This window comes from Rhizoctonia solani, chromosome 7 (assembly GCF_016906535.1).
Source record: "Rhizoctonia solani chromosome 7, complete sequence".
NCBI lineage: Eukaryota > Fungi > Basidiomycota > Agaricomycetes > Cantharellales > Ceratobasidiaceae > Rhizoctonia > Rhizoctonia solani.
In genome coordinates this window covers 149,585-163,039 of record NC_057376.1, presented here as the reverse complement: position 1 = coordinate 163,039, position 13,455 = coordinate 149,585, and the positions used below count along the sequence as shown (strand labels likewise).

General features: G+C 46.9%; 4 protein-coding genes across 4 annotated transcripts; 1 reads left to right on the top strand and 3 right to left on the bottom strand.

Moving 5' to 3' along the window:
* Positions 1–46: 46 nt before the first annotated feature.
* Positions 47–862, bottom strand: RhiXN_06220 (Retrovirus-related Pol polyprotein from transposon; the record flags this gene model as incomplete). The annotated part of the gene is made up of 1 exon (XM_043326036.1): positions 47–862. One exon carries the CDS (start codon positions 860–862, stop codon positions 47–49), a length of 816 nt encoding a protein of 271 aa, XP_043181468.1.
* Positions 863–1,432: 570 nt separating this feature from the next.
* On the bottom strand, positions 1,433–2,287 carry RhiXN_06219 (Zinc finger, CCHC-type; the record flags this gene model as incomplete). Its single annotated transcript, XM_043326035.1, has 1 exon — positions 1,433–2,287. The coding sequence occupies one exon, from the start codon at positions 2,285–2,287 to the stop codon at positions 1,433–1,435; it is 855 nt and encodes a 284-aa protein (XP_043181467.1).
* A 2,305-nt stretch (positions 2,288–4,592) lies between these two features.
* On the bottom strand, positions 4,593–5,591 carry RhiXN_06218 (Transposon Ty3-G Gag-Pol polyprotein; the record flags this gene model as incomplete). The annotated part of the gene is made up of 2 exons (XM_043326034.1): positions 4,593–4,851; positions 5,041–5,591. The coding sequence occupies 2 exons, from the start codon at positions 5,589–5,591 to the stop codon at positions 4,593–4,595; spliced, it is 810 nt and encodes a 269-aa protein (XP_043181466.1).
* A 1,687-nt stretch (positions 5,592–7,278) lies between these two features.
* Positions 7,279–13,453, top strand: RhiXN_06217 (Retrotransposable element Tf2 protein; the record flags this gene model as incomplete). The annotated part of the gene is made up of 5 exons (XM_043326033.1): positions 7,279–8,555; positions 8,627–9,662; positions 10,278–10,937; positions 11,021–12,544; positions 13,115–13,453. 5 exons carry the CDS (start codon positions 7,279–7,281, stop codon positions 13,451–13,453), a joined length of 4,836 nt encoding a protein of 1,611 aa, XP_043181465.1.
* Between the last annotated feature and the right edge of the window lie 2 nt (positions 13,454–13,455).

The window sequence follows — 13,455 nt, the reverse complement described above, 5'->3', positions numbered from 1 at the left end:
TGGGGCCAAGTATCCCACCGCTCCCAGAAAGCTTGCAAGCTGCTCCTTACTCTTGGGCGTCTTCCATTTTGACACGGAGTCCACCTTGTGCGGGTCCATTCAAATGCCCTGCTTGTCCACTATGTGTCCCAAGATGTGCAGTTCCTCCTAGGAACTGCATCTTGTTAGGGCTCAGGAATAATCTCTCTTGTTTGAGTACTCTCAGTATGGTACGTATATGCTTTACATGTTCCTCCAGCGTGTCTGAGAATATCACAATATTGTCCAGGTATACAAACATAAATACCCCAATGTACGGCGCAAATATGTGATTCATTAATGCTTGGTATGTTGCCCCGGCATTGCAATTGCCTTGCTGCATCACGCGACTGACCATTGTACCCATTGGCGTGTGGAATAATGTCTTGTGCACGTCATCCTTGACCACGTGTATCTGTTTGTAAGCATCCTTCCCATCTAATAGCATCTTGTATTGGTGTCTACTAACCTTGGACAGGATGTCCTTGGGGAGCAGCAGGGGTGACGCCAGCTTAACCGTGTTTGCATTCTGCTTGCGCTTGTCTAGTACAGTTTGTAGTTCCACCTTTCCATCCTTCTTCTTTGGCAGGAATAGCATGGGGATTGTGTTTGATCCTGTGCTATGCTTCCACTGTCCCAACTCCAGGTAGTTACATGCCTTCAACTCAAACTGACTCTTAAGCGCTTCTGGGCATCTGGACGGTTGGAACTTATACACTTTTGTCTTGTCTATCAGTGGTATCCTGTGATTGATTGCTCTCATAGGTGGCAACAGGATTGTCCCATTCACTGGCTTGCATACTTCTGCCGCCTCCTCCCTGAGCATCTCACGCAGCTCAGCCATCCTTGTACCCACAATCTCTGTAGATAGTGAATTTATCTGTAGAACATGGTCTCCGTCTAATGGCAGCGCTTTGTTTGATCCAATGTATACGCCGTACAGGTTGAAACTCAATCTCACGCTGTGCTGAAATAAGAACGGCGTGCCCAATATCACGTCGTAGTTATCTAAGTTCCCTACGTCAAACTGACGGTTTTTGTTCACTGTCTGATATTCTATTCTGGCCTGTGCACAATAGTGTAAAGTTCCTTGCAACCCCACCATTGCCAGCTGAACTTGCAGCAGTTTTGTCAGCGCCGTCTTATCTAGTTTGAGCTGATTGACCAGCGTTGACAAAATTAGGTCAGTTTGGCACCCAGAGTCCAGCAGTACTCGTACTGACTTGCCTTCTATCTTTGCTTTGACCACCAGCGTGTTGGGCACTTTGTGTGTGTTGTCTTTGATCTTGACCACATTGCGCTCTATGTGCTTTGTTGTGGCATTGTTCTTTTGCCCTACGCAAACAGTGTTCACTTTGACCCTGTCTCTCAGCCGGGTAAGTTTGTCCAACTCCTTGAGCATGACCGACAAGACTCAGACCTTCTCTTTGGGTCTGATTTTAACCACGTTTGCACATATATGCAACGGCTTTGCCTTGTGGAGCTTTGGGCAGTCCCGGGCCAGATGTCCCAACCTCTGGCACACGTAGCATAGCCCGGCGGCCTTTAGTCTGTCTTGTTCTTCATTTGTGAGTTTCTCCCTCCTCGTGTTTGCCTCTTTGCGCCCTCCTTCTTGCATTTTGTGTCTATTCTTGTCTTGGCGCTTGTCTGTCCTGTTACCATTACCATTGTAGCTCCCGCTTCTATGGTTGCGGTTCCTCCTGTTCAATCCATTAGCCAAGCTTCTGTAATTAGGACAGCGGTTGTTCTTCCTGGGAGGGCTACGCAACCGCTCCTTCTGTGGATTTCCCTTGTTGTTTCCCAACCTTTCAATTTTCTGTTTGATCTTATGCGCCCTTTCTGCTGCCAATGCCGCTTCTTGCAGTGTATCTATGTCTGTAGTTTCCGGCTGCATGTATTTTAGAGCCCATTCAATCTTAATATACTGTGCGGCGCCTTCCCAGATTCTCAGAACATGTTGTCTATTGTCAATATCCCTAAGTCTGCAACGGAGCCTAGCCAGCTTGGCAAAGTAGTCCTGAATGCTCAGGTCCCCTTGCTGCTTCTGGTTATACTGACGTCGCACCTCCTCCTTGAAGTCGGGGGGGAAACAATATTTGTAAAGTCCAACATATATTGTTTCCATTGTATAAGCTTCAGGGTCTGGCGCTACATTCATCATGTACCATGTTGCCGCCTTGTCCTCAAGGAATTGGCTCACTGAGAGGACGGCCTTGCGGTTGCTAAGCTTGGTATCTGACAAGTATAGTTTATAGTTAAAGATAAACATATTGTATTTATCAATGTCCGCCTTGCCCTTGTAAGCTTAAGGCGTCTGGGCCTTGTACCCTGACCTTGCCTGTGTCACAATTTTCTACTCTAGTTGTTTGTTCTGTTTCCTGAGTTTTCTGACTATGTCTTCCAACTTGCGGCTTGTTTGTTGCCTTGTTGTCCCTGTGGATTGTGAGGAGATAGACTTGTTGGTCAAACTGTAGTCACTGTTGGGCAAGTCTGAATTGGAGGGCTCTGAGTCACTTCCAGGGGTGCCTGTATGCGGGCGTTCCCTGTCACCACCTTGCCCATGCAATGGAACCGGCAACTCCACCGTAGGAAGCAGTGGGTTGGTTCTTCTGCTACAGGTTGTAGGCTTGTCTCTAGCCCCACCCCTATCACCCCTTGGTACAGTTTCTCAATTGTTCTCAGCGTTCATTGTAGGTTGAGCTGGCAAGGGACTGATAAGTCCTTCCAGGTATCCACCTCCCTGGTGCATGACCAAGGGTTCCCTGCTGTCTGTAGGTCAAACTTTCTCTCCTTGCAACCTTTCTAGGTTGTCAAGTGCCATCCTGAGGCTTGGCTGCTTGCGTTTCTTGCCCCTTTCCCTAGGCTTCTTCTTGCACTTTCCCTTACCAACGTGTGAGCGTGTCTGACTAGTCTCAGTCGCTTTGGTCTCTTTGTCAATTTCCTCCACCGTGACTCAGTGCATTTGGCGGGCTTGCAATGGGCCGGCTCCTTGGGATTGACTATGTGTGCTCTCAGATTGGTCTTGGTTGCGCAAATGGCGCAGCACCTCCGCATACTTGTTGTTATGGATATGACATTTCTTCTTTAATCTGTACTTATTTTATTAATTACACTAATAATCTCACAGTAAATAAATGAGATAAAGATGCGAACTAAGGTTTTCAAGGTCCCTCTATCCAATAGTGACCTTTACAAAACCTACAAAGCTCAGAAATACCCTTAATATGCGATGCCTTTTGCATATATGCTGTTTTCTCACTCATTTAAATATATAAATTCAGCTGAGTAGATAAACAGTAACAAGTAATATTTTTCTTGTTTGTAGTATTTATTATTCAAGATTCTATCTTGTGGCTACACACAGAAATATTCAGGGTCCCCCTGTTGCATAGGCAAGTGCTCCGGCGCTTAATCAGCGCTTAAGCGCCGACGCACTAAATGCGCCTTTTCTCCATCACCCGGGCATCCCACACTGCCGAATCGCTTGCGCTTAGGTGCGCATGTTTGTGCGCTCCAGAACGCTGGGTCAAACTCCCAAAACAGACAACATTTGGCTGAGTTATGCCCCATTTACTGTAAGAACCCAATGCAGAGGTATCCTACCTTTGGGACTGTTTACTCCAAGGATGAAACACTTAGCCTTGGGACATCTAAGGACCCACACAGGTAAATAATGCCTTGGGGCAAACATTGCCTTGGGGCAAATATTAGGATCTGTTGTTTGTTTACTATGTACCAAAGTATTGGCTCCCTCAAGTGTTTCAGTTGCCACATATACCTCCTGTACCCCCTCTTGGTATCAATCATGTATATACTTGTTTGTGCGCCTTCTCAGGGTATAAAAGGACCCTGTGAAGACGCTTCTAATGCATCCATTTATCCACTCTTATATATTGACATATACACACAAGCCTTTAACAGCTTATCTGCGCATTTACTTTAGTGATTGACTCACTGTAAATAGCATAGGAGGTTATTCGGCGCACTAAGACCATAGGCCAGTCCCAACAGACACAGGGTAACCTATTAGTGTACTTACTGCAACCCTGTGCCCCTTGACTGTCACAGTTGTTGAGTTCAACATTGAGTATAGTGCAATGGTACTGTAAGGGTTGTTGTGATTGGGTGATGGTGTTTCAATCCACCATACCCCCTATATTGTAGATAGCTTTATCTACAATATCTCATAAATCCTAGATATATTTTAGGTAAACCCCATAAGTCTTAAGTCTTACTTAAGCATATATAAGTCCTATACTCATTAGGCAAATCCTATAAATCCTGTACATTAGTCAGGTAACCCTCTTACTTAAGATACTATCCCAGAGACCTTAAGTATCCATACCCTTAGTCACTTAGGCTTAAGTAACATTAGTCTAAGGTACTATACATAACCAACCACCTGCACTTCATAGTTGCTAGACTATTTGTTAGGAGTTGTTATTCCTGATAATCTAGCCTATATTGTGCATATATTCTGTGCATATATTCTGATTCTTAATACTAGTTCTTAGTTATTCTCATATACATTTTGTATATAGTAATTCTTTCTTACTCCTGTACTTACACGACTCTTAACACTTGTTGTTGTTGTATACATAGTTCTCATCAACCTCAAAGATGAGTGCATTGACCTGTATGCTCTCTCCATTGGTCCCAGCACTCTGCTCATTGCTTTTGGGAATGTAGTCCAACCGTGGCCAGTTGGGATTCACCCATTTGCTAATGTCCAGGAGGCTGGTGTTTGGACCACCCGGGTCTTTGCCGTTGACACGTTGGACCTCCTCATCCCAGGTAAGTCCCTCATAATTAGCCATTGACTTAGACTCATTACTGGGGCTTCCAATCAGGTCTCTTGTGTTACCCTTGGACTTACGGCGCCTGCGCTTCCTTCACTCACTACTAATGGAGGGCGTCTTACTGGTATTGTCATTTACTACGTATTGCGCTACCAGCGGTTCACCCTCACTAGTCAGAACTATACTTTTGTTGCATACTCAACTTGTTCTGGCAGTTACATACACATTGTTGTCCAAGGACGTGTCCTTCCTCCTCATTGTTGTTGAGGGTGTCTCTGGCGCTCTAATGGCAGCCAGCGCTCTGTTGGTTCCTCCAGGAGTAAGTTCTTGCTCTCCCAGGACTCTGACGGCTGCCTCAGCGTTCCTAGGAACCGCTGCTTCCCCTTCCTTGGGGGCATCCGCTATCATGCGGGTCTTGATTGCTGGTGTCGGCCAGCTCAGCACCCTCTGGATGGGTGGGGCCCTATTTGTTAGGGCCGCGTAGGCAGACAGGGCTAGCTTGACCGCGTTGTTCCCAATGAGTGCCACTCCTTGGCGCTTCCCGGTGCCTACTATGTGTATGCTCTCTCTGGGGTTTCTTTCCCCAGGAGCCATCCTGAACGTAAGCTGTTCCCTTTCTCTGGGTACTATCAATTGCTTACTGTTTGTCTCCAATGCCTGTTCATTGGCATTGGCCTTTGCCCCAGCGGCCTTGCGTTGCCGCATCTTGCGTTTAGGAACCTGGGGTTCCTTTGAGGCGTTGTAGCTGCGCCCACTGCGTAGCTGTCTGCTCATTCTGTATGTACTTTCAGTTCTAGATCAATCTATAAGGCTTAAGATAGAAACAAGGTGACAGAGCTACAGAGGCCAACCCGTGCTATTGTTGTTCAAAAATTTTGTGAGTTGTTAGCTCCAAAGTGTGGTATTGGATATGTCAAAAAATGTAAGGTCTCTACTTATTGGATGTATATATGTGACTTGGTTGGCAATGGCGTTGCCTAAATGACAAGCTGTAACACACACTTGATATTGATGTTAAGAGTAAAGACAGGGGAGAGTGGGTCAAAGTCCCAGGACCTTATAAGGTGCCTGGGTTGATACATGCGTAAACAGAAGAAACCAAATGAACGTATATAGTTAGTAATCAGCCTGAGCAGAGCACCGGGTACAAGTGTAACATAAAGAGAGGTAATGGTGTATTGTAAGGGTAACACATACACCAGAGCTAGACCTACAGTGATAGCGTAACCCTTACACACTTGTACAAGGGCCTTACAGCCCAGTAAGTTACTTAGATACACGCCTTAAGTGTTGCTCTCACTGTACAAACGTAGTTCACCACTGCCTTATAGCGCATGGTCATTGTATTTAGGTAGTCTGTTGTTGTAGGTAGTTCCCCCCACCACCTTACGCGGTTCTTACTCAGTCCATACGGCCACAAGTGCCCGCTGCCTTGACGCCCCCTAAGGACATCTAGGACACTAGGTAATCAACCTTAAGTTGGTTGCAAACCATGCCCACAAAGCACACCCACTCAGCTCAACAACAAGAAGGCCCCCTGTACTAGCACAAGGGAAATCAAGTGATTGGGATTGCCTTTTGCTGTCAATAATCAAACCAGCGTTGTCCCCACTCAGTACCAAATTGCTATAAGGCAGATGGGTTCTAATTGCCTGCTTACCACTGGTTGCTGCACCTTTTGTTAGTGACCCTAGACAGCCAATCCACCTGCTTGCAGAAGCACTGCCCTGTATCACGCCTGTCCACAGCAGCTGATCAGGGTAAGAACTGTTCAATGCTAGGCTGGTTGAGGCAAGGGTTTAGCGTATACATACAATAAAGCGCTCATAAGTCCTGACAAAGGCACCTACTAGTCCCCCCCCCCATTCTCCCATCATTCTCTTTTGCACCCCCACACGTTCTTCCTTGCGGGCTTCTTCCCACGCTGGCCATTCCTACCCCCAACCTACCATGGCAACCTGTTCCAGGACAGCCTCTCAAGCCAAATCCCCCTTTGATCAGGGATACATGGAACCCCACCTTCCGCCAACCACCTCTATCTGTCATGACCCATGGCTTTGCCGGCATGTCTCCTGACCAAGCCACCTACCAATAGGATATTCCACAGTCTTTAGAAGGCCGCATATACTCACATATATGCAGTCAGAACTGTCATTACTCTAAGGGCTCATGACTTAGAGACTGACAGTCCACCAAGGTCACATGACCTCCCCCCCTCCAGTCCTTTATCAAATACTATACTAAACTACTACAGATTTGAGGTGGGGGGGGGATGACATAATCTCTTCTATAATAATATATTATTCAGACCTTGCCCGCGGGCATTAACATTGGCCCGCAGCTAGGGGGGGCGGGGGGAGTGCAACGTCCCCCAGCAACTTATATTATTAATATATCACTGTGCATCATATATACTATATATCTTTGACAGTGGATATATATGGTAATAACCCCTCCAGATATGGGTTATGACACTATCAAACTCAGCAAAGTATCCCTCAAGCGCGTCACACGCCTCCTCCTTGGCCTCCTTGGCCATGTTGAACAGCTTGAAAGGGAAATTGCCAAAATCAAGGAAGCAGGGGTTGAGACCCAAACCAATGTTGAGAACATATCTCAAACCATTGATGTTGTCAAGGATGGGCTTAGAAGCCTCCAACTTCAAGGACCCCGCACACCTGAGGGTCCCCAGCCAAAGACCATGGAAGAAACACCACGCCCCATACCAAAAACTGAGCCTATTGGATTGGTTAGTAGGCCACCCTTCTGGACAGAACAACCAAGGGAGCTTGTCCCCATTGCCCAGCCAACACCAAGAAGAACCATACCCCTGCAAGTCCCATCTCCCCCTACATCTCCGCGTCTCCAATCCCCAATTGGAGCCCCTGCCCCTCACCCACCGGCTCCAGCAGCCCATTACCCCGCTCCAGTCAAAGTTGACCACCCTGATGCCTACACAGGCAAAATAGGGAGCAAGGCTAAGCAATGGTTAACCCGGATGCTAGCCTGGACCTGCCACAATTTGCAGATGTTCCCAACCAATCAGGAGGTTCTGTCCTTCCTTCTGATGAATATGAAGGACTCCGCTGGGGCCTGGGCCCATCCACACCTCAACCAGCTTGGTTCACACTGGGTCATCATTCAAACAGTTGAAGGGTTCAAACTGGAGTTCCTGGCAGCATTTGGCAACCCTGATGCCACAAGGGCCGCCAAGCAGAAGATCACCACCCTAACCCAGTCCAGCACGTGTGCAGACTACATCACAAAGTTCAGAACCCTAGCCATGGAACTGGACTGGAACAATGCAGCCCTTAGGGGTCAGTTTGCCTGTGGCCTCCATTGGGAGGTCAGCCGCCAAATTGCAACTTGCAAACACCGCCCCCAAACCCTTCTCAAGCTGCAGAATGCAGCACTTGTCATCAATAATGCCCTCCATGAGGAACGTGCTAGCCACCTGCCAAGGGACAGTAAGTCTAGCAAGCAACCAAACCCTGCAAGGGGGACAAGTACCGGCCAGTCAACTACTGGTTCAAAGAGACTCTCCAATGACCCCAACTTTGTGTCAGAAGAGGAAAGAAATTGCTGCCGCGCCGTTGGCGCTTGTATTAAATGCAGTAAAATGGGCCACAAGTTTGCGGAATGCCCCACGGGCTGGAAGGCCACCCCTATAGAGGATAAGGGGAAAGCCAAGGAAACCGCCAAAACTGGCAAAGACTCCAAGTACCAATTGGGAAAAGAGTAAGGGTACCTGCTGCTGCGCGCAAGGACCCCAAGGACTCTGGTTGTGTAGAAATTTGTAATATATCTAGTAGCCCAAATAAAATCTCACCACTCTTCACAATTTCAATCACACCAGAAAAACAAGCAGAACCTTTAGAAGTCCTGATAGATTCAGGCGCCACATCCTCCTTCCTACACCCACGCACTGCAGAACTACTCCGCCTCCCACTCATTGACCTACCCAAACCCCATACCATTACTATGCTTGATGGGTCAAGCCCCCAGGCCGGCAAAATCTGGAAGAAGGCAGTTCTAACCTTCTCCCTTGATGGCAAACAAATGACTGAGACCTTCCTCATCTGTAACACAGGGTCTCATGCTGCTATCTTGGGATTGAAGTGGTTGGATGCCCACAACCCAGAAATTGATTGGAACATGCGCACCCTTACCTTCCCCCAAGCCCCGCCAGAACATGTGGCCATTGCTGAAGAGGAAGAAGCTGATAAGAACCCCCTTGAAGGAGTACCCCCAGAATACCACCAATATGCCAAGGTATTTGGGGAGGAAGAATTCAATAAGCTTCCCCCACACCGGCATTATGACATTGGGATCAAACTCACCAAAGAAGGACCCCTCAACTCCCCCCTTTACAGTATGACCAATGCTGAGTCTGCTACATTAAAGGACTGGCTCAGGGACAAGTTGAAGGCAGGAAAAATCCGCCCCAGCAAATCTTCTATCAGCTCCCCTGTGATGTTTGTACCAAAAAAGGATGGCTCCCGCTGTTTGGTTGTCAACTACTGTTGCCTCAACAACTGGACAAAGAAGAATGTTTACCCCCTGCCACAACCCAATGACCTTATGGCCCAGCTCTGCGGCGCCAAGGTCTTTACTAAATTGGACCTACAATGGGGTTACAACAATGTCCAAGTCAAGGAAGGTGATGAATGGAAAACCGCCTTCTGCACCAAGTACGGCCTTTACAAATCCCTAGTCATGACCTTTGGCCTGACCAATGCTCCTGCCACCTTCCAGCACTTCATGGACAAACTCTTCAAGGATCTACTGGATGTATGCGTGATCATCTACCTAGATGACATCCTTATTGTTGTACACCACTGTAAGGTGGGTACTTGCTAGTGACGGGCGCTTAAGGCCGTAACTAATACAGACACTGCTTATCTAATCTACATAATTAAGGCTAACTACTACCGCTTAAGGCAGACTACTACTGCTGAGTGTGGACAAGGGGGCCTTAGGCCTGGGAGGTGTGATGAGTAATCAAGGGGTAAGTGTGACTACTGGTACTGGGGGCCGGCTACTTAGCTGGCTGGATACCTTCTCCAATGAGTAAGAGACAAGGTAAAATTGACTTGGGGTTCCAAGCAATTTTCCTGCTGTATATATAGACAAACTTCTAAGTACATGTGGTCTGTGCGTGTGTGAAAGGAAGACTACATGTGGGAAAAGAGAAGCGTGTTGCAGGCTGTGCAGAAGCGTGGATATTTCTGGGCATCCTTGGCACGGTATCTTGGCGCGGCATCTTGGCATAATAAGCGCCAAGATCATGTGATTGAAAAACATAAGATAAAGAGTTCGTAAAAAATGCTAAAAATAATAGAAAAATTGTGCAATTCCAGTGGTATATGTTAGGAGGTTATAACACTTATTTACTCAAAGGATGACGCTACCCACACTAAGCATGTCCACAAAGTGCTTTGACGGCTTATGGATAACCAGCTATTCTGTAAGGCCTCAAAATGTACCTTCCATGTCACCGCCATAGAATACTTGGGCATCATGGTCTTGGATAAAGGGTTCAGTCTGGATAAGCTCAAAATCCAAGCAGTGCAGGAATGGCCCACACCAACCAAGGTTAAGGAAGTACAATCCTTCCTTGGGTTTGCCAACTTTCTACAACGGTTTGTTGCCAATTTCAGTCACATGGCCAGGCCCCTACATAACCTGGTCAAGAAGGACACACCGTGGAAGTGGGAAACAAAGGAAGAGGAAGCATTCCAAGGGCTAAAAAACGCCATTACCAACGCCCCTGTACTCTGCCATGCCAACCCCACAAAGCCCTATTTTCTTGAGACAGACACATTGGGAGCAGCCTTGGGTTCTATACTGAGTCAACAACAGGATGATGGACGCCTACACCCTCTAGGTTTCTTGTCAGAATCCTTCAAAGGGGCAGAACAAAACTATGACACACATGACAAGGAACTTCTTGCCATCATCTGCTCTTTTGAATACTGGTGCATCTTCCTAGAAGGGACAAACCACCCCATCACCATTTTTACCAACCACTGGAACTTGGAATACTGGAAAGAGTTGCAAACCTTTAACTGGCACCACGCCCAATGGCACCTCCTACTGGCTGGCTATAACTTCCAAATTGTGTACAGACCAGGAAAACAGTCCAGCAAACCCAATGCCTTATCATGCCGGTCAGATCATGCTGATATTCCCCTGCCAACCAGACCATGCTCCCTGACCCCGTATTTGCCAACTTAGCTTTAGTAACGCCTGAAAAGGAACTCCAATGCCAAAGTGAAGCCACCCTAGACCAGGATGAATCCTTAGAGGAAATTCTGCAGTTCCTCCAGAACAAATCAAAGGTGCCTCCAACCATCAAACAGGCATTTAAAGACTATCAGATGGAAGCAGGCCTACTCTTCTACCAGGGTCAAATTGTGGTCCCTGATGTTGGAACCCTAAGAACGGATCTCCTCCAGATTTTCCATGACAGCCCATTAGCCAGTCACCCAGGCAGGCAACAGACCCTAGAACTGGTTTCACAAGATTACTACTGGCCAGGGATTTGCACCAATACATACTGGCATGTGGATTTGTGTGAAACATGTCAACAGATCAAGAAGCCCAAATATGTGCCCATTCCACCTCAACCTCTTGAAACCCCTACTAGACCCTGGCAACATGTGCCTTACAATATGATAGTAGACCTTCCCAAAGACGGAAACCACAACTCAATCTTAGTTGTGGTTGATAGCTTTACTAAGTACAGGATATTTGTCAAATGCTCCAAGAAATTGAAGGCCCCCAAGCTAGCAGAAATATTCCTGGAGCATGTCTGGAAATGGCATGGTATGCCTGAAAAAACAATCTTGGATAGAGGAAGGGTCTTTAACAACAAATTCCTGACGGCACTGTACAAATGCCTGGGAATAGATCCCCACTTCTCCTTGGCATACCACCCCCAGAGCAATGGGCAAACAGAACAAGTCAACCCTTCTATTGAACACTTCCTCAGAGCATACTCAGGGTTAAATCAACAGGACTGGACCAAGTGGCTCCCTATGGCGGAATTTGCTTATAATAATGCTGTACATAGTAGTACCAGGAGAACCCCATTTAAAGCCCTGTATGGATGGGAACCTACCCTAACTCCGTCCAACGTACCAATGGACGTCCCCAAAGCCAACAACCTAGCCCAACGCATGGAAGCACAATGGAAGGAGGTGGAAGCAGCACTCCGGCAATCCAAGACAAAGATGACTGCTGGGAAAGAGGGAAGCCCAATAAACTTTGAAATCAGAGAAGAAGCCTGGCTTGACGCCAGAAACGTCAACTTCAAAACCCTGAGCCCCAAACTAACGGAACAATGCCTGGGGCTATTCAAGGTTATCAAAAAGGTCTCTGACCATGCTTACCAACTTGAGTTGCCACCCACAATGTGCATCCATAATGTTTTCTATGTGGGATTACTATCTAAGGTTAAAAGGGACAACAAACGCGCCTTCAAGAACCATCCACCTCCAGTCACCATGGATGGGGAGGAAGAATACAAAGTAGAAGGGATAACAGACATGGAAGAAAGGAACAGAGAGTGGTTCTTTAGAGTTAAATGGAAAGGCTACAGATCAGAGGAAAATACCTGGGAACAAAGGGAAAACCTCAAAAACACCAAAAAAATTCTAAAAATTTTTGAGAAGGAAATGAAGAAGAAGGCCCTTGGCGCCACCAAGGCCCTTAAAGGGGGGGCAGTGTTGTAGACACAATTGATACCACGGAATTTATTCCAATTTTCTCAATTTTAAACAAAGATAAATGGACAACATTTTCAATCACGTGACATTGGTGCTTATACCATACACTAAGCGCCAAGCCACATCCCCATCTGCGCTTAACTCAGCATATGTAGCCACCTCCACTTGATGACATCACTATGACACGTCAGTGACACGTATGCATGAGTAAGGCTGACTGCAGAGCAGGGTTCTTATTGGTTATGATTTTGCATATTATACATTTGTAATTAGTTCACCTCTGTAATATATAAGGAGGCCAACCAACCATGGTAACACCCAGGTTGATTACCTCTTGTTGCATCACCACTTGTACAAGGGCCTTACAGCCCAGTAAGTTACTTAGATACATGCCTTAAGCGTTGCTCTCACTGTACAAATGTAGTTCACCACTGCCTTATAGTGCGTGGTCATTGTAGTTAGGTAGTCTGTTGTTGTAGGTAGTTCCCCCCACCACCTTACGCGGTTCTTACTCAGTCCATATGGCCACAAGTGCCTGCTGCCTTGACGCCCCCTAAGGATGTCTAGGACACCAAGGATAATATTCCTGACAATCTTGAAGCTATCTTTGCGGCCTCAATAAAAATAGACAATACTTGCTGCAAAAACAAGGAGAACAGGCCCAAGAAAGCAGGCAAGCCCCTGGTCACCGCAACCACTACCACTTCTACCAACACCATACAATGGGTCTGCCTATTGGAAGACCCCAATTATGTTACACCAGAAGAAAGGGACCGTTGCCACGCCTTGGGACTCTGTGTCAAATGTGGGCAGAAGGGCCATGGCATCAAACAATGCCCCAATGGATGGAAGGCCACAATCAAAGAAATGGCAAAAATAGCTCAGGAGGAGTTGGAAAAAGAATAAGG